Here is a 25,599-nt window from a genome sequence, read left to right on the forward strand (position 1 = left end):
TTAGAAAGTTAAAATGTTTTTTACCCTAAAGGTTAAGTGTATCTTTTAACATAAAATAATAAATGCACATATTTTTTGCAGCTAAAAAATGTGCATTTACTATTTTATGTTTTGGGAACCTATAAAGCATTGCACCAGTGATCAGCAGATCGCTGGTGCCATGCCGGACTCCTGTAGATCTGTCAGTGTATCTGTGTGCTTGTACCTCGTATGGGCAAGCAGATACTCACTGACAAGAAGAGACAATGAACTACTTCCGTGCTCAACAGGGCCATGGTACTTTACTGAGAGCTACAAGCCGACAGCAGCAAAGGCAGGGGCTGGTCTTTTCGTAACGTTACCAGGGCTCTTTTTCTCAGAGAATAGGTGCAGGTACTCCTCTCTTCTGAGTCTTTCCTTGTCTCCACTCCCTACCCACCTCCAAGCACCGACCTTTGATCCCACCCCCTACTGACCTCCCGGTACCACCCCCTATAATTCAGAATTAAGTATCAATTTCTGGTGCTATGCTATTTGTATGGCATTTCTTAATGATAGCAAGTAAAGCAGTAAAATAGATGCCTGCAGGCAGCAACAATAGACCTCCCTTGCAATAATAGACCTCCCTAGCAACAATAGAACCCCCAGAAACAATAGATCGGCCCAGCAACAATTGACCCCCAGCAACAATAGACCCGTCAAGCAACGATTGACCCACAACAACAATTGATCATGTAGCAACAATAGATCCCCACTAGCAAGAATGGGTCTCCCCAGAAACAATAGATCCCCCAGCAGACAGCAACAATAGACCCTGTAGCACACCCCAGCACCCCTTGCAATTATATACATTCAGTGCTGGAGGTGCCGGAACTGCATTCCCCCACGTTCCTGCTGAAACAAAGCCCTGCATGTTACACCCTGAATATGGGTATAACATGTAACATGTCAGAGTGAACTTATCCTTTAATACAGTCCCTAAACACTAACTTGAGTCCTCTTTCAATGAAGTGCTGTGCCTGGCTGTAGCTCTTCTCTCCCCTCTTCCTAGTCTCACATGAGACTCAGGTAGCAGTAGGTGCCATTGGCTCCTGATGTCATTCAAATCCTATGAGGAGGGAGTGGGGGGGAGGGATTCGGCTGATCTGGACTCACGCAGCGCAGCTCGGGAGCGCACCTGCACATGTGCCCCTATAGCACATGGTTTGCTATGTGAACAATAGAGGAGGGGCAAACAGCACCAGTGGGTTACTCTGGCAAAGCAAGTAAGGTACAGAGCAGAAAAAAAACAAAGGATACTCAAGTGTGCTTTCAATAAAAAAAAAATGTAAGGCTAAAACAGATAAAAGACTACATCATTAGTCCAAACAAAAGTCCAAAAATATCATATCAGCAAAAATTTAAAAATGTGAAAAATTTTGATAAAAACAAAACAAAAACACCTAAATTCCACACGTGATTTTCTTAATATAGTGTCCAAATTAAATCTTCTTCATAATGTAATCTTCTTAATTATTATAAACCTTCACAAAAAGGTGAAGATGACAAAAAACAGAGCCACAGACCCAAAACAACATATTACGTATGCACAATATACCACTTCCAGTAATGACTAAGGACCGGAAGTCACATCACTCGCCTTCCGTTCAGACGCATTGCATCTCAATACCACGTGACTTATTCTGAGCGAAGTTCTTTTTGTCATCCTCATCATTTAATAAATCAATTGCACTATGAGAAGCGCTTCTTTTCCCTTTTTGAGTATTAATATGATCCTTGGGCTACTGGCTGTGACTGCTACTTAAAGGGATCTACACCTAATTCCCTTGGGGGACCCATCTATACAGCTTATACTGGGTTAGTAGGGCAAAAGGGGTTTTGCTGTTTCACCTTTAACCTCAGTTCATTATAATTGGAATGTGTATGTTTTTATGCATGTTTTATTTATTTATTATGTATGACTTTTTCACTTAATTTTGAAGTCACTGATTATGTGTCAGTTAAGCATGGGTGCTGTTATCACATTTGTGTTGATATTCTGTGTTACTTTTTAGACACTTATTTTGTATAATTGAGTGGTAGATGGTAAGGACTGTGTTTACTTACATGTTATTATTTGTGCAATGAGTGGTTGAAGCAGCACAGCACTATTTTTTTATTCAAGGTACAGAGCAGTTAAGTATACACTTCTTTATTTTACCTAAAAATAGGCTTCACAATCACTTTAAATGTATACATATGAATAGTTTACATGGGAATGCCTTTTATTTAAGAAAAGTATAATCAGATTTCTTACCATGTCTTCATTAGTTTTTTTTACTTTATATGTTGACCATGACTTTCCATCATCACTGTACGCAATCTTGTATGACTTGATATATTCTGGGCTGCCTATTCTTTTTGCTCCTTGTGTGATGACTCCAGTGACTCTCATCTTTCTCTGTAAATTTATCTGTAAAAAGGCAGAAAAATATTGGTTATGGCCAGCTTTTACCTAGTATCTATGTCCAATGGAGAACATATGCCAACTTCACATAGGTGCATTCCCAGTTAATTTAGATATTCAGCAAATGGGATGCTGCTGGAATAATGCTGGCATGTCATCATTGGACCCCAATGCAATTAGATTCATGATGGAGATAACATGAAAATATGATTATTTAGCTCTGTCAAGGATTCTTTGCGGAATAAAGGATTTCTTGCTCATAGCAGCAATCTACTAAGTGTACAAAACCTTTTCAGAAAAAAAAGCAATAGATCCAGTGTGTATTGTGTTTCTTACAACAAGAAAATCTTGAACATTTCCCAGAGAGTTTATGACATTTCGCAGGCATGAAGTAAACATGTTGACAATAAAGATTATTTCAAAAGTTCAGATTATCACTGCACCTGTCTGATAATATCAGATTAGTGAGTCAAAGTAGAGCTGAACTTTAAAGGCCAATTCCAGACATATTTTTAATCACCTGCTAACTGCTCACAGTAAATATACTGCGAGTGGGCGGCAGGTACAGGCACAATCACATATCTGTACACCGGGGCTTTCTTCGGGTTGGGGGTGAGCATGGGCGTGCCCCCTGCTTCAGTGTGTTACAATTGGACACAGCAAGAGTTTGGCAGCTGATTTCACAATCATTGATTCACAATGATTGTACACAAATGATGTGTACAATCATACAGAGTTCTGTGTTTACAAACACACAGAACTCTGTGTGCACAGGAACAGCCATCTGACTGTGTCTTCTCTCTGCAAAGCAGAGAAAAAACAGCTAGATCTGTAAGTAAAAGCAACACATATTACACACATTACACTTGTTAGGCACAGAGTTCACCCCTTGATTGCCCCTAGATTTTAACCCCTTCCCATCCAGGGTCATTATTACAGTGTCATTGTACAGTATTATCACTGATCCCTGTATTAGTGTCACTAGCAACATCAGTGTCAATGACCCTCCCAGATAGTGTCTGTTATCACCAGATTTCACGCCACCCTATCACAATATTTCCAATATACACTGCTCAAAAAAATTAAAGGAACACTTTTTAATCTGCGTATAGCATCAAGTCAATTAAACTCCTGGGATATTGATCTGGTCAGTTAAGCAGCAGAGGCGGTTGTTAATCAGTTTCAGCTGCATTGGTGTTAATGAAATTAACAACAGGTCCACTAGATGAATGAAATGACCCCCAAACCAGGAATGGTTTTACAGGGGGAGGCCACTGATATTTTTTTCGCTACTCATCTTTTCTGACTGTTTTTTGCTAGTTTTGCATTTGGCTAGGGTCAGTGTCACTACTGGTAGCATGAGGCAATACCTGGACCCTACAGAGGTTGGACAGGCAGTCCAGCTCCTCTAGGATGGCACATCAATACGTGCCATTGTCAGAAGGTTTTCTGTGTCTCCTAGTACAGTTTCAAGAGCATGGAGGAGATTCCAGGAGACAGGCAGTTACTCTAGGAGAGCTGGACAGGGCTGTAGAAGGTCCTTAACCCATCAGCAGGATTGGAATCTGCTCCTTTGTGCAAGGAGGAACAGAATGAGCACTGCCAGAGCCCTACCAAACGACCTCCAGCAAGCCACTGGTGTGACTGTCTCTGACCAAACAATCAGAAACAGACTTCATGACCGTGGCTTGAGGGCCCGATGTCCTCTAGTGGGCCCTGGCCTCACTGCCTGTCACCATAGATTTCAATTGCCATTATCCATTGAACACCAGAATTGGCAGGTCCACCACGGGCGCCCTGTGCTTTTCACAGATGAGAGCAGGTTCACTCTGAGCACATGTGACAGACATGAAAGAGTCTGGAGCAGCCATGGAGAATGTTATGCTGCCTGTAACACTGTTCAGCATGACTGTTTTGGTGGTGGGTCAGTGATGGTCTGGGCAGGCATATCTATGGAGGGACACACAGACCTCTACAGGCTAGACAATGGCACTCTGACTACCAGTAGGTATCGGGATGAAATCCTTGAACCCATTGTCAGACCCTACACTGGTGCAGTTGGTACTGGGTTCCTCCTGGTGCACGACAATGCCTGCCCTCATGTTGCGAAAGTATGCAAGGCAGTTCCTGGAGGATGAAGGAATTGATACCATTGAATGACCCCCATGCTTTCCTGACCTAAATCCAAGAGCACACCTCTGGGATATTTATTTATTATAGGTACTTATATAGCGCCATCAGTTTACACAGCACTTTACATATATATTGTACACTCACATCAAGGAGAGTACAATCTAAGGTCTCTAACTTACGTTCATATATACACATACTATGGCCAATTTAGACAGGATCCAATTAACCTACCAGCATGTCTTTGGAGTGTGGAAGGAAACAGGAGTACCTGGAGGAAACCATGTTTTGGTCCATGTGACACCGCTAGGTTGCACCTCAGTCTGTCCAGGAGCTCAGTGATGCCCTGGTCCAGATCTGGCAGGAAATACCCCAGGACACTATCTATCGTCTCATTAGGAGCATGCCCCGACGTTGTCAGGCATGCATACAAGCACATGGAGGCCATACAAACTACTGAGTACCATTTTAAGTTGCTGCAATGAAATTTCATCAAAATAGACTAGTCTGCTGCATCAAGGTGCCTTTGAATTCAGTCCTCTGTAGGTTGATCATTTTCATTTCCATCAAACGATGGGGAATCCTTACATTCCTAACACATTACCCAGTCCATATCAGTATAGATATGCAGCATTTTTCCCCATTGAGATCTGATGTGTTTTCAAACTGTTCCTTTAATTTTTTTTAGCAGTGTCCAGTATATACTATAGTTTGTAGATGCTACAACTTTTTCACAAACGAATTTATATACACTTATTGGAATTTTCTTTTACCAATGACATACATTTTAGCCTAACTTTATGAAGACATTTGATTTTTTTTTACTATTTTTTGGATATTGTTATTGTTTTTTTTCAAAATGTTCTGTTTTGGTTTCACTTTTTTAATTTATTTCATAAAAAATAAAAAACCCAGTGGTGTTCAATTATCAACAAGTTAAAGCTCTATTTATGTGAAAAAATTATAAAAATTTCATTTGTGTACAGTGTTTCATGACTACTCAGTTGCCAGTTAATGTAGAAGAGTGCTAATTAGCAAAAAAATGAAATAAGTAAAACTTTACGGAGGTCAAGTGGGCAAGTGGTTAAATAATTGTAGGAAACTAGGAAAGAGTTAAAGCAGAGTTCCAGCACTTTCTGTGTTTATTAAAAATCAGCAGCTACAAAAACTGTAGCTGCTGACTTTTAAAAAAAACCACATACTTACCTTCTCTCCATCCACGGCGCCGGCATCTTAACTGTGGGCACCAGGCTGTGACAGCTTGTGGCTTCACAGCCAGGTGTCCACTGCACATGCGCGAGTTGCACTACCCATCCTGATTGGTACGGCAGTCTACTGGGACCTGTGAAAGTTCCCAGGAGACTGCGGGTAGAAGGAGGGTGCCGAACGTCCGTTTCACTTTGCCGTGGCGAACTGAGCCGGAAGTGGGAGCGAATACTTGTCAAAGCCAGCTACCCGCAGCCCCCTCCCCCCCAAAAGGTACCAAATATGGCATGGAGGGGGGGAGGCAAACAAACAGAGTTTCCACTTTTGGGTATAATCCAATTCCACTTCCCATTCCAATTCCACTTTAATATTCCTTTCAGATGTTTATTTCTGACTGTTACACCATTACGGAATTGCTTAAAAAAATTACCAAAGTTCAAATCCTTCCCACACTTCACTGAAAATGTTTTTATTTTTTCTATGTTACCATTGGAGAAATGTCACATCACATCTTGTCCTGACAGGAAGTGAAAATAAATCTCTGCTATAAGGATATAGACTGCTTATACAGTATGTATGTACTTATATCATTAGACAACTGTAAGTGGGTATAAATACAAATGTTGGTTACAAACGTTTGTTATCAATTGATATGTTGTAAAATAATTAATGATTTTGTTGTAGATACTATATAGCATGTATATTAACAATGAAGAAGAAATTTTTCAAAGTACATTGGGTCTGTCTTGGCCTTATATATTTACAGAAACATCAACCATAATGCAGTGATTGCATGATCCCTTTCTGGGTCAAATTCAGACTGCACCACGTATGAAAAGTTGTCATGATGTACAAAATGTCAGCTGCTATGGGATTTTAATTGTGCTAATTCTTTATATAGTGTAAATTAAAAATTATGCATTTTATGATACACTGTGAATGTTAGTACCTAAAATGTCCTAATGGAGATGAAAAACCTGATTGAAGCTCTAACTCTTCTCTGTTCTATACAAAATTAAAACTGAACTCCAGCCCTACTTTGAGTTTTGCACAGTTATGTGGGTTCCTCTCCTGTACTGACTTTGTTTACATTGTATGCTTTTCACAGTGTTCAGTAGAAGCTGCAGCAAGTCAGATAGAACCAGTCTCATTTTCTAGCTGGAGGATGTCCAGCAGAGAGAAAAGAACTACTGTAGTTTTTTTTCCTCCATTCTTCCTGTCCCTATCCTGCTGCTTTCATTAATTGAATTTCAGTTCTTTCAATCATGGAGGCTTGGCATCATATGTGGGCATTTCTTAGTGAAGACTGTAAGCAAATCTATCCTGCCTTGGACTGCCTACACCTTTAGACTGGCATCAACCCATAAAGGTGATATTTTCATATTTGCATCCTTCTAGCAGCTTCCATTGCCCACACAAGACCTGTAGTGCCTAATAAAGGATGTGTTAGTTTGCTATGTTAATTGTGCACACAGGCATGTGTATCAGATGGCGGTCCACTAAACAAGAACATTGAGCTCCCTTGAGCAAACATGTTTAACTGAAGAGTAAAAGAAGGAAAAAGAGCAGGTGTACATCTTCAGATATCATTTACCTTGTGGGGAACAGCAAAGATCAGATGGGAATTTTTAAATTTACAAAGTGCACTGCAACATGTGCAAAACACATTAACATATGCCAACACTTGTTAACTTGTAATTTAATGTGTTTCCATTGATTTCAATAGAGAATACACCAGGCCTTAGCTAGTGTGTTAACTTTGTGAATTATTCTTAACCACTTGCCCTCCAGAGGATTTACCCCCCTTTCAGAACAGGCCATTTTATGCCTGCGATAACTGACAGTTGCACAGACATGCAATGCTGCACCCAAATTAAACTTTTTTTCTCACAAATAGAGCTTTCTTTCAGTGGTATTTGATCACCTCTGTGTTTATTTTTGCACTATAAACAAAAAAAAAATTTTTTCTTTTTGCTATTAACCACCTCCCGTCCAGCCGTTGTATATAAACGGCCAGACGGTGGCAGTGCAGGGTCGGGTGGCCGTTTATAAACGGCCTCCCTGCCCCCTGCTTGTGCGCGCTCCCTGGGAGTGTGTAGCACCGCAATCCGGTACCCGATGTGTCCTCCGGACACAGTGGAACACCGATCATCAGACAGGACCTCTGTACGAGGTCCCGATCATGTGATCACTGATTGGCCAATCAGTGATCGCATGCAGAGTAGTAAGCAAGATGTCACTTCTGACATCATTGCTTACTATGTGTGAAATCTGTGAATGATCACAGAGGTCACATAGTACAAGGCTATTCACAACAGCCTTGTACCATGTGACAAGCTGTGACCAATCACAGCTCACACAGTAGTTCTCAATGGCTGCAAGAATGCAGCCAGAGAGAAGGAGAAATGATTGCTTTTACAGCCTATATGGGTGTAAAAGCAATCAGTGTAAAAAAAAAAAAATCTTCATCAACCCCCACAAGTAGTACAGTGTCACCATGGTGACACTGTACTGCTAGGGTGACAGTATGTAAAAAAAACAAAAACAAATAATAATATAGAAAAAAATAAAAATGTAAAAAAAGTTTGAAAATTATAATTTTTGGTTATAAACTAATTTGGGTTATTTTTTGTTACTAAAAAAAATAACGGAATAAATTTTGGCCAAGATTTATGATGAAATATTATTTATTTGCAAAATTTTATAAGAAAAACATTTTTTTTCAAAATTTTTGGACATTTTCATTTACATAGCAAACAAAATAAAAATCCCAGTGGTGAATAAATACCACCAAAATAAAGCTTTATCTGTCTCAAAAAATGCTAAAAAATTCATATGGGTACAGTGTTGCATGACCGCGCAATTGTCATTCAAAGTGTGATAGCACTGAAAGCTGAAAATTTGCCTGGACAGGACGGGGGTGAAAGTGTCCGGACATGAAGTGGTTAAACATGTCCAGTAAAAGAATTTAAAAAATCTAATTTTGTCATAAAATTTAGCCCAAATGTATTCTGCTACATGTCTTTGCTAAAAATAATTCCAATACGTGTAAATTAATTGGTTTACGTGAAAGTTATAGCGTTTACAAATGGCACTATATATACTGGAATTCTTTTTTACTAGTAATGGCAGCAATCAGTGACTTATAGTGGGACTGCAGGACTGTGGTGGGCATTCTGATACTGGGGGGAACTGACTTGGTGTCACTGACACCTCCAGTGACACCAATTCAGTGATCAGTGATAATAAAAAGCACTGACACTGTACTAATGGCACTGAGCAGGAAGTGGTTAACATGTGGAGCGATCAAAGGGTTAACTATGTGCTGTGTGCTGTTTTACTATGAGGCTGTGTGCTGTGTTTCACTGTAAGCATGTTATGCAGAGCCATACAAAGCAGTGTGCAGGAGCTGACAGTGGAGAGATCTGTGTTTTTTATACACAGGTCTCTTCCCCCGTTGCTCCTACCTGGAACTGCAAAATCATGTATATATACATGTGATTTTGTTCACCCGTGCCACCCTGTAGCAGTATTTCTGTGGTTCCTGGAAAATTACACACTGACATTTCCAGGTGCAGAGTCTGCTTCTGACTGCCTAAGTGCACTTGTGCATTACAGTCATACAAACACAGTTATGGGTGCTACCTGCACAAAGATTTCTCTGCAGAATTATTGGAGCTATGCATCATTACAACCCCAATTGCAAAAAACGTTGGGAAGCTGTGTAAAATCTACAAAAAAAACAGAATGCAATGATTTGCAAATCCCATAAACTCATATTTTATTCACAATAGAAAATAGAAAATATATCAATGTTTAAACTTAGAAAATGTATCAATTTAAGAAAAAATAAGATCATTTTAAAATTAATGGCAGCAACACGTTTCAAAAAAGTTGGGATAAGGCCATGTTTACCATGATGTAGCTTCCGGTCTTCTTTTAACAACACTCTGTAAATTTCTTTGAACTGAGGAGACCAGCTGCTAGAGTTTTGGGAAAGGAATGTTGTCCCATTCTTGCCTAATAAAGGATTCTAACTGCTCAACAGTCCTAGGTCTTGTCATATTTTTAATTTCAAGATGCACCAAGGTCAAGTTTATCATAGTGACAACTGTGGCAGTACAGCAAAACATCACAGAAACCCCACTGCTCGTTTCTACTGAAAGGTAAGAACTGAACTGGTTTGAATCTTATTCAGATGTCTACTAGGAGAATCCTCTTAAGTATTTACAAGGCGCATTCAACTTGGAGGAGAACCTAATACAGAACTTGCATAAAATGACATTATTATCCATATTGACCTTGAAACACCCTGATATCCACATGCTGGGGCCTGTTGTCAGGCAAAAGTCTGCATCAGACAGCAACCATTACAGAGTTTAAGTCTTTAAATTGATAATAGTGCACAGTATATAGTGCTGAATAATTCTACAACATATTTGAACATTTAGCTAATTTAATTTGTTATAAAATTCAATTGGAAAAAAGTAATTAATCTAAATAGTTGTGTCAATATAGTTAAAAAGACAAATATTTACAATTATTTATAGTTAATGTTATGTGTTCTGAGTTGCAAAACAGCTTTGACTTTACAGCATAAACTTTATGACGTACCATTGACAGCATTAAAATTCTTTATTTATTCCAAATCTATTAACTTTTCACTTTTTACTTCTGTAATGTTATTTCATGTGATCTGAATTTATATACAAAGTTTAATCCCTAGAAAAAACACTGTTCTAATAGATAAGGTAAAGCTATATAAATAATCCTTTGTAACTGGTGCAGTTATACCAGAGAATCACAATCAATCATTCATATGGCCTTTGCATGGTGAACAAAGGCACGGTGTAACAATGACAGCACTTGTTACATGCAACAGTGTTCCTTGAGATCAGTGCTCAAGGGCAACCAACATGCACTATAAAGCCTTGCCCTGGTAAAAATTAGAAACCTTGCCACTTGTTCATTTTTAAGAAAGAAATAGAGGAACCTTGGAAGCATGGATGCAGCTGACTTGAATTTTCAATATAAAGTGAATGATCAATGATAGTGATAAATTGCTAAGAGGTGGACAACTGCCTTTCCTTTACAGGCGAGAAGTTTGCAAAACATCCACATAAATCATATACAAAATATTCTATGAGCAGAATCTGAATTCCTTTTTTAATGATGAATTGTTTTAACTTCCAATAAGCAGTATGCAGGACTTAATTTTATGAAGGATGTGAGCAGAATACATGAAATACAAGTTGTCTTAACATTCCAAAAGCATCATCTTAGCATAAAAGGCAAATTGCCAACTCTTGTGGGATTTTCTACCTTCTTCCAGCAGTTTAAAGCAGACTGTATGAATAGAAGTAAAGGAAGAATAACAATTTGTCTCTTTGCTCTGCAGTGAGACAGTTTACTGACATTAATACATCAAGGAAGAAGTTCTCTTGTTTTGAACAATATAAGCAGATTAGCAAGGGCTAAGTCAGGTCAGTACAGGCCTGAGGACAATATCAGTGGAAAAATAAATAAAAGAGGAAAACCCCTAAACTTGACAGGTCTTAAAAAGAAAATATTTATATACTAGGAAAAGAAAATATTACCGTGTATGGCTTAATGGTTAACAGGGAGAAAATGGCTGAAAAATAATAATCTTTGAACTTGAAACCAGGAATGTTAGATCACATAATGCTGAAAAATATACTTCTGGATTTATTTGGTGATTCCAAAGACTGAGCTACAAAGTAGACATTGAAAGAAAGAAAATCACAATCCAGCTTCCCATCCTTTTTTTCATATTTGAATTCCTGTATAAGCAAGTACACTTGGTTCACTTAAGTGGGGATGTTTATATCAATGGACATGAAAGAAAAAATGTGCCCAGAAACCACAGGGTGTTCTCTCAGGCAAAAGCAAGGGAAATAGGTAGAAATTACCCAGTGGAGGCTACAGCTATTTTCCTTGTGGGTAGTCCAACGGGTGTACCTGGTACAGTTTGCTAATGTCTGCAAATATGAGGATCATCTCAAGTTTATGGCCACCTATACCTGGGTAACCTTGTACACCAAGACTTAAGGCTTGATTTCTGGATTCATCCCAGCACAGGAATATAGAAATTACAGTTGTTGAGCTAATCAGACTATCAGAGGTCAACTGAAGCTGGATCTTGCTGGCCTATCCACAACCTCACCTCACAGAAAACCTCTTCCATCTTCTAAGGGTGTTAAGCAGTTGATAGACAGCAACTAACACTCTTGTTAAAGTGTCAGATTTTGAAGTAAAGCTAAATAAGGCACAATATAAATCTTTCCTAAATAAGCCGGCGCTTGTTATAATTATTACACACTAAGTCCAACACAAGTCTAGTCATTACAGGTTCTCTTCAAAATAATGAATCATCCATTTGTTTACCCTTTAACAGCTGACACTTTGCAGACCACCTAGGCCAAAATGTTTATTGAGCTTCAAACCCATTAATGCAAAAAAATCAACACAGCAACACTTATCATAATTAGAGCTGCTGTTCCCTGCCTTCGACCTTTTAATTAAAAGTCCAATATCTTGCAAAACAAATATGAAAACAGTTGCTTGTGAATGTTTATCAGTGTCACATGTGACAACGTGTTATATTGGATAATATTTCTGCAGGTACTCAGCCACTTCAATACAGCTGATGAGAATTAATGGCTGCTTTTGCGGCAAAAAAGAATTTTAGCTCAATATTTACAACATATCCGGAATGTTATTTTTATTTGCTAAAGTGAATAAATTGCTTTTAATACCATTACATTTCATCTTATAATAAAACCAAGGGGGGAACTATAGCAAAACATGTAAAAGAATAGGATCTTTTCTTGGCTCTGTTAGCATTTTTGTTTATGTCGTATAATGAGAGGCATCTGCATTTGAGCAAAGTTCAAATTACCCAACTGGATCTCCACAGACAGACTTAACTCTTTTGTAACAATATCCAGCCATTCTGCTTGTCATTAAAGTACAGATCGGGTCAATATCAAGAACATGGGGACATGACTTCAAACTAGCAGGAGGAAAGTTTAAAACTAACCTTAGAAAATATTATTTTAAAGGGCAGTTGATGCATGGAATAGACTTCCAGCAGAGGTAGGGAGTCAGTCAACAGTAAGTGGATTAAACATGCTTAGGACAACCAAAGATTTAAACTCAAACACAAAAAAGTAAAAAAAATGCATAAAATAAAAAAAAGGGGACAGACAACTTTGTCTTTTTTTGCCATCACTCACTCTTCTCTACTAGAGCACATTAAAACGTGATAAATAAGAAAACTGAAATATAAGAAACACACGGAGCATGGGACTGCACAGAAACATATGTTATTAACTAAAATAATATAGAAAAGTAATTGGAATTACAAAAAAAAAAACCTTGATTCAAGCATATCAACAGGCAGATACCCAAACAGATGTAGGTTTTTCACCTCCTCTCAGTCACCTTTTGCCCTACTATTTGCTAGCTAACAATGTTTTTTCCTGGATCCCTCTTAGCTTCGCCACATGTTTTGCTTTTCTTGTCTGCCTCTTCTCCTTTTTTCCTTCTTGTAAAATGTGATTGGTACATCTGAGTTATAACTAGCAGCAGAGCTCACTCTGAAAGCATCATACAAGACTACACTATACTCCCTGTCCATAACATGTCATCACTATAATTATTAATACAAAAAGGGAACTTAATCATTGCCCATCAGTCAGAGAGTCTATAAAAAACTATATATATATTGCTCAAAAAAATTAAAGGAACAAATTTTAATCAGAGTATATCATCAAGTTAATTGAACTCCTTGGATATTGTTCTGGTCAGTTAAGTAGCAGAGGGGTTGTTAATCAGTTTCAGCTGCTTTGGTCTTAATGAAATTAACAATGGGTGCACTAGATGGGCAACAATGAGATGACCCCCAAAACAAATAGAGGCCACTGACATTTTTTCCTTACTCATCTTTTTCTGCCTGTTTTTCACTAGTTTTGCGTTTGGCTAGGTTCAGTGTCACTACTGGTAGCATGAGGTGATACCTGTACCCTACAGGAGGTTGCACAGGCAGTCCAACTCCTCCAGGATGACACATCAATACGTGCCATTGCCAGAAGGGTTGCTGTGTCTCCCAGCACAGTCTCAAGAGCATGGAGGAGATTCCAGGAGACAGGCAGTTACTCTAGCAGAGCTGGACAGGGCTGTAGAAGGTCCTTAACCAATCAGCAGAACCGGTATCAGCTCCTTTGTGCAAAGAGGAACAAGATGAGCACTGCCAGAGCCCTACAAAGTGACCACCAGCAGGCCACTGGTGTCAATGTCTCTGACCAAACAATCAAAAACAGACTTCATAAGGGTGGCCTGAATGCCCAATGTCCTCTTGTGGGCTTTGCGCTCACTGCCCAGCACCATAGAGCTTGAATGGCATTTGCCATTGAACACCGGAATTGGCAGGTCCACCACTGGTGCCCTGTGCTTTTCACAGATGAGAGCAGGTTCACCCTGAGCACATGTGACAGCTGTGAAAGGGTCTGGAGAAGCAGTGGAGAAGTTTATGCCGCCTGTAACATCATTCAGCATGACTGTTTTGGTGGTGGGTCAGTGATGATCTGAGGAGGCATATCCATGGAGGAATGCACAGACCTCTACCGGCTAGACAATGGCACCCTGACTGCCATTAGTTATCAGGATGAAATCCCTGGACTCATTGTCAGACCCTACGCTGGTGAATTGGGTCCTGGGTTCCTCCTGGTGCACGACAATGCCCAGTCTCATGTGGCGAGAGTATGCAGGCAGTTCCTGGAGGATGAAGAAATTGAAACCATTGAATGGCCCCCGCGCTCGCCTGACCTAAATCCAAAAGAACACCTCTGGGATATCATGTTTCAGTCCATCTGACACCGCCAGGTTGCACCTTAGACTGTCCAAGAGCTCAGTGATGCCCAGGTCCCGATTTTGGGAGGAAATACCCCAGGACACCATCTGTCATCTCATTAGGAGCATGCCCCGATGTTGTCAGGCATGCATAGAAGCACATGGGGCCATACAAACTACTGAATACCATTTTGAGTTGCTGTAATGAAATTTCAGCAAGATGGACTAGCCTGCTGCATAATTTTTTTCACTGTGATTTCCGGAGTGTCTTTGAATTCAGTCCTCTGTAGGTTGATCATTTTCATCAAATGATGGGGCATCCTTAGGTTCCTAACACATTACCCAGTCCATATCAGTATAGATATCCAGCATGATATTTTTCCCCATTTAGATCTGATGCGGTTTTAAAGTGTTTCTTTATTTTTTTTTTAGCAATATACATATATACTGTATATATATATATATATATATATATATTTCTTTTATTTCTGTATTTACAAAACTGGACTTACAGGAAAAAAAAACTTGATTCAAGCATATCAACAGGCAGATACCAAAATAGATGTAAAAGTCTCCTGTGTCTAGATGTTGAACCCTCTACATCTGAAATTCTGGCAAAGGGAGAAATGAGGAGAGAGTTGGCACTGAGACAGAAACCTCATGACAAAAGATGAAAGAAGAAGCATGGGGTACCAAAACCACCACTGGTTTTGTAATGAGTACCTTGCTTTCTTGACTCCAAATACCCATTGGTGAATTACCGTTTTTTTGTCACCTCTGTCTCCTTTTAGCCCACTATTTACTAGTTAACAATTTTTTTCTGGATTCCTCTTAGCTTTACCAGATGTTTTGCTTTTCTTGATTGCCCCTTCTCCTTTTTTCCTTCTTTTAAAATGTGATTTGAGTTAAACTAGGTACAGAGCTCCCTCTGAAAGCATCATACAAAACAAAATTATACCCGCAGTCCATGACACCATAATTAATCATACAAAAAGGAACGCAAATCATTGCCCATCAGCCTATGTGATGTCTATAGAAAAAAAAAATATATATATATATATTTCTAAAGGTGCTACTGACATGAACTGTCCACCACATGTCAGTAACAACCCATGAGATTAATAAATACAAAGAAACCAAAACAAATAAGTTCAGAAATTAAGTTATGTGTAAAAAAAGGGAAAAAAAGTATTGAACACGCTAACTGAAATTTATTTAATACTTCATACAAAATCTTTTATTGGTAATGACAGCTTCAAGATGCTGCCTCCTATATGGAGAAACTAGTTGTATGTATTGATCAGGTGTGATTTTGGCTCTGTCTTCCACACAACAAACCTTGAAGGTTCCATTGGCCTCTTCTGTGAACTCTGATCTTTAATTCTTTCCATAGATTTTCTATTGGATTCAAGTCAGGTGATTGGCATCTTCATGATCCTGGTAGATGGCAGCAGATTTTTTATCAAGAATGTTTTGGTGCATTATTCCATTCATCCTTCCTTCAATGAAACTAAGTTTGTCAGTACCGTATGCTGAAAAACAGCACTACACCATGATGTTCCCACCTCCATACTTCACTGTTGGTATAGTGTTTTTGGGGTCATGTGCAGTGCCATTTGACCTCCAGACATGGTCTGTATTATGCCATCTAAAGAGTTCAATTTTGGTCTCATCTGACCAGACTATATTCTCCCAGTATTTCACAGGCTTGTCTAAATGTTATGCAGCAAACTTTAAATGAGTTTTAACATGCTTTTTCTTTCTTGCATGGTGAGCATGCATACAGGAGTGCATTCATAATTGTTTTCTTTGAAACAATTGTACCTGCTACTTCCAGGTCTTCCTGAAGCTCTCCACAAGTGGTCCTTGGCTCTTGGACAACTCTTCTGATAATTCTTTTCGCTCCTTTGTCAGAAATCTTGCGAGGAGCACCTGGTTGTGGCTGGTTTATGGTGAAATGATGTTCTTTCCACTTCCAGATTATAGCCCCAACAGTGCTCACTGGAATATTCAGAAATTGAGAAATCTTTCTGTAACCAATGCCATCAGCATGTTTTGCAACAATAAGGTTGCAAAGGTCTTGCGAGAGTTCTTTGCTTTTACCCATCATGAGATGTTTGTGTCACACCTTGGTAATGAAACACCTTTTTATAGGCCATCAGTTGAGACTGAACCAGATTATGTTAATTTGCACTGACAGGGGGCAGGATTGTTTTCTAATTACTGATAGATTTCAGCTGGTGTCTTGGTTTTCAATGTCTTTTTGTACCTCCATTTCTTCATGTGTTCAATACTTTTTCCCTGTGTCATTCCATTTTATTACACATAATTTACATAACTTATTTGTTTTGGTTTCTTTGTATGCATGGATTGCATGGGTTGTTACTGACATGTCCTGAAAATGTCATGTCAATAGCACCTTTAGAAATACAGTATATTTACCTAGAAAAGTGATGACGCGTTCTTCAATACTTATTTTACCCGCTGATATGTATATATATATATATATATATATATATATATACACACTTTCTGTTTTTACAACATTGCTATTCATTATAACTACTACATCTTTTTTATTGGTTGTCATTGAGTTATTTTTTACCTATTTAACTAAATGTACTGATGACATCCCTGTACTATTCCTTGAAATTCCATTTCTACAGAACCTGATGTTAGGATTCATTAAAAGTTATCTGTGTTTACTGTACATTTTGCCAATTCCAAAGAAATGCCATATTTCAAAGTAAATACAAAAGGTCATAGAGAGTCATATTGTCGATACTGCACCATATCTATTTTGATCTCTGCAAATGTTGGTAACATCATTAGCTTGTGTGGAGTGGCTCCCCCCAATAGTAATGGGTTGGGATACAGCAGCTAGTAAGCTAAAATACAACTGCAGGCCCTGAAGAGAATGCTGGTGCTTAGCCACACAGAAACAATTTTATTACTTTCCATGGTAGGTGACAGCATGCATTACTTGGCCCTCACTGGTAGTGATGCAACCCATATCTGTTCCCAGATGTATCCATGTGATTTAGGGCTATGCTATGTCACATATGAGGGTATGGAGGCATAACACAGAAATCCATTGAAGACAGCTAATATAATAACAGTATTTGGCATATTCCATGAAACAATGCAAGCAAAAAGTTTCCAGCAACAACCAATCAAAATTCAGCTTTTAGTGGTTAGGCTTTAGTAGTTCAAGTGAATTCTAAACAGATGCTATAGGTTTCTGCATATTGTAATTAATTAATTTGTTCTTTGTTTAGTTTATTAAAACAAAAAGGCCTTCTTTTTTTTCACATGCCTCAGGACCCAATTACAAAAAGCTATGCCTTAATCTGTGGACATTTGCCTGGTGAAAAGCCGTAATCCACGCAATTTTCTGTCTGAGATAACTGACAGCAGTAGGTTGTCTTTGTTGCTGTCTTCTGAACACTGCTACAATATATTCAGTGCCTGACTTCATTGCATACCTTTGCACTAAGTTATTCTAAGTAACATGCTGCACACTAACTGCTAACCAGAGAACCTGAACACCCTGATAAATATGTATTTTCGATAGCAAAATTGAAAATGTCCATCCTCAGATTTAGATACATATCTAAGCAGTGCTACTTATTTATTTCTTGTTTTTGTAACAGTAAATGCAATGTAACCACAGACTCAACACTGTCTTATCTATGTAAACAGCTGCTTCCACCCGCCTTGCTATTTATATCAAAGAAAAAGTTGCTGCCTAAAATACATTGTTTTCAGTTTCATTCTGTATTGTGTCTCTATTGTTTTGATATTATCAATAATGAATGTGGAGATTGTAGATGCTTTATTCAAAAATCTGCCTTAGATTGAATTGTACGGAATTATAAGAATGTTCCAGATAAGGTCAAATCTAGATTACTGTTGAAATGGAAATAAAGTGCCCAGAATAAAGGAATAGTTTAGAATAGAAACCCCTTTATAATGCATGTTATCAAGACCTTCATTTGTAAAAATAAACCATGAAACTACCATTTTTTTTAATCAGGTCACATGATTTTGATAACCTGCTAACTGCTAACCTGCTCATTTCAAAATGCAATGGCTCAAACTATTACCATGTTATGTAACTGACAATGGAAGGTTATTGGTAAGCTTAATGCAGGTATTATGTTGTCAGCCGGTCTTAGAGAGAATGTCACTAGAGGGTTCCATCCGTAATGTACAAGTGACAGAGTTGGTGCTATTTTTACTACGTATGTATTTATATATATATATATATATGTATATATGTATATATATATATATATATAATTTTGTAAAGCACTGCGCAAACTGTTGGTGCTATATAAATCCTGTATATATATAAAATGCAGCTGGTGTTTCTTATTGCTAAAGGACATTTAAGGAGTTTAAATTAAGTATTCTGTTCCTCTGTGAAGAGCCAAAGTTTAATTGATTAAGTATCTTCAGTTCAGTTCAGAGATTGGTTCAACTATCTTGATTACAAAAAAATATTGTTAGAGACTTTGACGCTTAGCTGATAATTAGAAATTGGCTCTGCTTTGTTCTTGGTTCAAGTTATTCATAGCTATTGTTACTAACGTTTTTTTTCCACTGATTTATCCGATAATTTAAGCCAGAATAGAACCATCAAGTACACAAGAGTGTTTGATCTTCATTCCTGCAATAAAGACGTCAGGATGAGAGAGAAAAATAGCCTTTTTTGTTTATGTCTCTTACTAGCTAATTCATCAAATTTCATAGAAATGAGACTCACAGTGTAAGATAATGCTGTATGGAGGTATAAATAAAAAGTGTCTTTTTGCTTTGTGTAATTAGGTAAACTTTGGAAAGATATAGAGGAAAGTTGCAAAGCCCCTTTATGCTAGAAATTCTTTTGTGTAGTACATAAAAGAGTATCAGCTATGGATTTATATTATAGCTGTCAGACCTCAAAATGCTTTGTTCTTGTTTTACTTGCTCCATGTCGGTCAGCCATTTGCTACCCTTTATATGGGTGCTATGAAGGGGGGGGGGGCTACCAGCAACACAAAGGGGGCGTAGTTAAACAAGAAATTTATATTTTTTTAAAGATCCCTGATTTTCTTTACAGTAGGCTTCAGGGGCAGATTGTACCCATCCAACACCTTGATCCATCACAAAAGTACCCAAATATTCCACACACCGTTAGAATAAGAATGAGATTCTGGTTTGCCACTACCATGGGTTTACGATAAATCCCTGGGATTCAGAAAGTTTGAAAATTGAGAACTTTTTGCCAAAAGGTTTGTAGGATCCCAGCAGAAATAAAGAAGAGCTGAGTCACAAAAGACAATTGTTTGAAGGATTGGATAACTCAGTCCCCTATCTATTAAAGTAAACCAAAAAATCGCTGTGCTGAAAGTAACAATTCTAATTATGATTGAGCAGCCACCACAACAAGCACAAGACACACTATACCAAAAGCAATAAATTACAAAAAAGTGCAGCACCTAAAACAAGTGAGATATAGAACATTAATATACAATATCCACAAAAACAATGAAATAAATATGAATAATCTTCTAATAGTCCACTGTGACATCTGTGAAAAACCAGTGGGTTCATAAGAGGCTAGTATATGTGATCTTCTTCTTTAAATCCACAATGAGTACAAGCAGAAACCAACTCGTGCCCTCACAACCACTCTGAGGCTTACCAGAGAAATTGTGACTTCACCTAAGAAATTTATAAGCGCTTGTTGTTATCAATATGCAGCAGCATGGAATTGGGTAGATCACAGGTCCACTTTATTCCTCCACGCAATTAAGGCCAGGAATATAGTATAAAAAAATAAAACGAGACCACTTCCCAAACTGTAAATCATATGGTAATTTATGCTACAATAGGTTAAGAACACTCACATAAATGCTCAGCATAAAAATGCATGTATACTACAACTCCTAGAATCCTTGAGGATGCACACTAGCGTCTTGGTCTCTAGCTCCACCTTACGTGTTTCATCATAAATGTCATCATCAGGGGGTAAGGAGGCTGCACAGAGTCAATCGCCTTATATGACAATAACAACAGGAAATTAGAGAAACCCAGGAACAGGTCATCTTTAAAAAGGGGTGTAGAAAAAATATGACCTAATCTTCCCAAAGGACACCACCACCAGAGAGACATCTAGTGGGGAAATAAGAGAATACAAAAATAATCCTATCAAAAATACTAATAATTGAACAGCCTTTTACAACCTTCAAATTAGACCTTAAAGAAGTATACTAACAAAATATATAACAATTGGTCATAAAAGGCTGTTCAATTAACAAAAATGGCCCCTATTATTAAGATGGCCATTATGGCTTCATGTGTTTCCTGTTCCGGTTCAAGGATTTTCGTTTAATATCCTGTGTTATTGCTATATAAGGCGATTGGGTCTGTGCAGCCTCCATACTCCTGATGATGTAATTTATGACGAAATGCAAAGGTCATGCATGTGCACCCATGAGGTATTTTGTTCAGCTTTTGATGCATTTGTTAATGGATCTATCAATTTTTGGAATTTGTGTTATACCTTCAGCATAAGTTTTGATTTATTTGAAATAATGGTTGTTAAGGAGCAGGCGACCACCGTTTCCTTAACTACCATGACTCATCTGCTGTTATCAGGAATTTCCTGCTGTCAGTACAATCAAAACAAGGGCCAATTAAAAAAAAAAAAAAAAAAACCCTGCATGTCTGTCATTCGGCCAATGAGGTGTCTCACGTAGAGACACTCGCCCAAGGACAGGTAGACATGGGGGGGCGAGGTCAGCTGGTGATGTCGCCTAGTGACCCCCATATTTAACTGTAATTTGGACAGGACACGTCATGTTTGGTGGTTGGTGTTTTTTTTCTCTGTGGGTTGGTGTTCCTTGTGATTGACATTGGATCTACTTCAGGGGACATTTATCTTTTTGAAGAGTTTTTTAATAAAGGATTTGTCAAACAGTGTCTCTGTGTTGTTGTTTTTTTTTACTTTTGACACTTTTTTTGGTCAATTCGCATGGGGGGAGGCTAGGATCTGGGGACCCCTTTATAAAGGGAGCTTCCAGATTCTGATAAACCCCCCTATCCACAGACCCCCACAACCACTGCCTAGGGTTGTGGGGAAGAGGCCCTTGTCCCTATCAGCATAGGGACAAGTTGCTTTGGGTGGAGCCCTTCTCCCCCAAAGCAACCCCCATGTTGAGGGCATCTGACTTGGTATGTTTCGAGGGGTGCGCTCACTTGTCCCCCCCTTTCCTGGCATGCTCAGATCTGGTAAGGATTTGGGAGAGATCCCACACCATTTGTTTTATTTTGACATGGGGTTCCCTTTAAAATCCATACCAGACCTAAGGACCCTGCCTCCTGTCCTTTGGTAGGGGGCCCAGGCAAACTTGGGGGCTTTGACAGCAGAAGAATCAGATGTGGGCAGGGCAGAGAGATGGATCGGTGTGGAGGGGGGTTGACAATTACAGGAACTATGTGTGTCTCTCCCTGCAATACCTGAAAGCTGGTTTCTCTCCCCTACCTCCTGCTGGCTTTCAACTGCTACAAGGAAAGACACAAGGCATTGTTCTTGTAATTGCCCTCCCACCACGCCGATTCCCCTCCCTATTCTGCCCACATCTGATTCCCCTTGCTCTGTGCCCCTTCATGTGCTGGCCCCCTTCCCAGTGAAATGTTGCTGACCATCAACTCCTAGGTACACAGGGAGATGTTTAGGATGGATACTGAGGAAAGGGGCCAGTAGGGAATGTACACAGTGAGTGATTAGTACCGACCATTCCAGTGTCCATTCATAACTGAAGCATAGTAAACTGTGTTTACTCTGCCTCAGTGTATAAATGAACAGGAACCTCTGTCTCTTGTTCATTCATCTTCAGTGCAGCAGCAGTTACAGAGAAAGGAATTTAAGAATTTGTGTCCTCATTTCTTTGTCTCAAGGGTGAGATGACAGGGGTTTAGACCCCTGATATTTCATCCAAGCCCCTTCCTCCTAACAGTATTATAAAGAATAAAAAGTGAAAACAAAAATTAAAACTGTAAAAAATAATAAGATTGTAAAAAAAATATGTTTTTAATTATAAAGAATAATTTATAAATGTTTTTAAAAATGATTTAAAAAAATTAAGGGCTCATTTACATGGTTTCACTAGCCCATACAGTGTGAATGAGTGCTCTGTGTGGTTAGAGCCATCTGTGATTCTATGAGGATACAGTGGCTGTACGAACACAGCTGCAGGTCCTAATTTGATAAATATGCAGGTGTGTTGGTAAGTGGCTCCAAATACACACTGTCATTGTTAGGAGGCCATACACCTGCATTCACATGCCTGTCCACCTATCAAATTAGGATCTGTGGCTGTGTTCATACAGATGCTGCATCCCCATAGCATTACATAGACTGCCTGCAAACAGAAATAGCCACATTAAAAAAAGACACTAGTTGACACTGTACAGGCCACAGCACCTATGTGAATGAGCTCCAAGACCTCATTAACACACATAACTTTATTTATTAACAAAGTACAGTTTTATCTTTTAGATTTAGCAGGAATTGTGTAAGTTGTTATGTTATTGTTTTGATATATTCATATTCAGACATTAGAATATATATATTTATATATTTCCAAAAGTATTAGATTCAGGTGTTCCAATCACCGCCATGGCCACAGGTGTATAAAATCAAGCACCTAGGCATGAAGACTGCTTCTACAAACATTTGTAAAAGAATGGGTCACTCTCTTGAGCTCAGTGAATTCAAGCTTGGTACGGTGATAGGTTGCCACCTGTGCAATAAGTTCATCCATGAAATTTCCTTGTTACTAAATATTTCACGGTCAACTGTTAGTGGTATTATAACAAAGTGGAAGCAACTGAAAACAACAGCAACTCAGCCACAAAGTGGAAAGCCATGTAAAATGATGCAGCGGGGTCAGCACATGCTAAAGAGCACAGTGTGCAGAAGTTGGCAACTGTCTGCAGAGTCAATACCTAAAGACCTCCAAACTTCATGTGGCCTTCAGATTAGCACAACAGTGTGTAGAGAGCTTTATGGGATTAGTTTCCATGGCTGAGCAGCTGCATCCAAGCCTTACAACACCAATTACCATGCAAATAGGACTCTAGAGCAGTGGAGATGTGTTCTCTGGAGTGTATAATCATGCTTCTCTGTCTGTCAATCCAATGGACGTGTCTGGGTTTGGCGGTTGCCAGGAGAACAGTACTTGCCTGACTGCATTGTGCCAAGTGTAAGTGTGGTGGACGGGGGATTATGGTTTGGGGTTGTTTTTCAGGGGTTGGGCTTGGCCCCTTAGTTCTAGTAAAAGGAACTCTTAAGGTGTCAGCATACCAAGACATTTTGCTTCCAACTTTGTGAGAACAGTTTGGGGATGCCCTCTTCCTGTTCTAACAGGACTGCGCACCAGTGCACAAAGCAAGGCCCATAAATACATGGGTGAGTGAGTTTGGGATGGAGGAACTTAATTGGCCTGCACAGAGTCTGGACCTCAACCCAATTAAACACCTTTGGAATGAATTAGAATGGAAATTGCAAGCCATGCCTTCTTGTCTGACATCAGTGCCTGACCTCACAAAAGCGGTTCTGGAAGAATGGTCAAATATTCCCATAAACACACTGCTAAACCTTGTGGACAGCCTTCCCAGAAGAGTTGAAGCTGTTATAGCTGCAAAGGGTGGGCCAACTCAATATTGAACCCTACAAACTAAGACTGGGATGCCATTGAAGTTCTTGTGCGAGGCAGGCGCCCCAATACGTTTGGCAATATAGTGTATGTGGAGACAGCAAGACCTTTGCATAACAGCATAATAGTGCATCAATAGTTCTAACACACTTCCTTCAAGCACATGTTGCAAAAACATAAACACATCCTAGGCTTGCTCTATATAATAGATTTGTCATCAACACAAGCTTTTCATATTCTACATGCCAGTTCCAATGTACTTATCAAAGTTCCAATGTAACAGAAAAATATTGTGAGATTTAAATGTGAATTATAAGGTGGTTGTTTGAGTATTAGCTAGGTTTTTATTCTCTCTGTTAGATTATTATAGTTTAGGAAAAATTAAGCATTTTTCTCTTTGCTTTACAAATTGTCTCTAATAAAAGTTAAATGTCAGGTTAATTATGTCTAATATATTAGGAGAGCTTTCAATTTTGAACATCAACAAAAATGTCACTAACCATCCAATCACAATATTAAGAAGCAGGAAAATTGTAACAATGGATGTTTTTTTTAACTGGCATTACATTTTTAATTTATTTTTTATAGCATAATAAAAATACTGTATCTTTCAATAAAATGTAAATGAACAACCACAAGCACATTCCATTTTGACTTAAACTCCAACACATTGAACTTACCCCCTTCTTACCTTTTCACCCCTCTTCATGAACCCCCAGTGACCCACACTGCTTTTAAGGGCAATTTTCACACCAGTCCATTTTGGTGTGCTATGTTGCATCAACTTGCATGCTAATGTGTGTTAAGCCTGGTACACACAAGACCAAATATCGGTTAGTATTGGACGGTTTAACAGAAGTCAGTCGACATTTGGCCTGTGTGTACAGCACCTGTTGTACAGAGGCTAGCCAAATATCTGGCTTCTGTCAAACAGGCATTCTGGAAAAAAAATCAGCATCCAATCAGTGTTTTCAGCCAATGGTTGTGAGTGCTGACTGGTGTGTTCTGGCAGTCCACCTCTTCTTACCATCTAATGATGTCAGCAATAATGACGTGTGAGTGATATTTTGTGCTACAGTATGGTAAACCCAGGCCAGAGTGATGACACATGACAGCCAGAGTAATGCTGGCCATCCTTCAGCTGAGAAGAAAAGACCCATCTAGTGGAGGAGAAAGATTTCTGTGGGGAACAGTCCATAGAATGAAGGCAAGTATTGCAGCCAAAGCTGTTTTTTTTCATTTTAACTTTTGTTACTTGGT

General features: G+C 38.8%; 1 protein-coding gene across 1 annotated transcript in view; it reads right to left on the reverse strand.

Moving 5' to 3' along the window:
- EDIL3 (EGF like and discoidin domains 3) overlaps positions 1-25,599 on the reverse strand; it is an 841,943-nt gene that overhangs the window by 174,725 nt on the left and 641,619 nt on the right. Inside the window, exon 7 of the mRNA XM_089679626.1 lies at positions 2,276-2,431. Coding sequence (XP_089535752.1) covers positions 2,276-2,431 — 156 coding nt within the window. The remainder of the gene's footprint in view (positions 1-2,275; positions 2,432-25,599) is intronic.

The sequence above is a fragment of the Staurois parvus genome, unplaced genomic scaffold, assembly GCF_062004578.1.
Source record: "Staurois parvus isolate SC_StPar_1 unplaced genomic scaffold, SC_StPar_1.0 ptg000229l, whole genome shotgun sequence".
Classification (NCBI taxonomy): Eukaryota; Metazoa; Chordata; class Amphibia; order Anura; family Ranidae; genus Staurois; species Staurois parvus.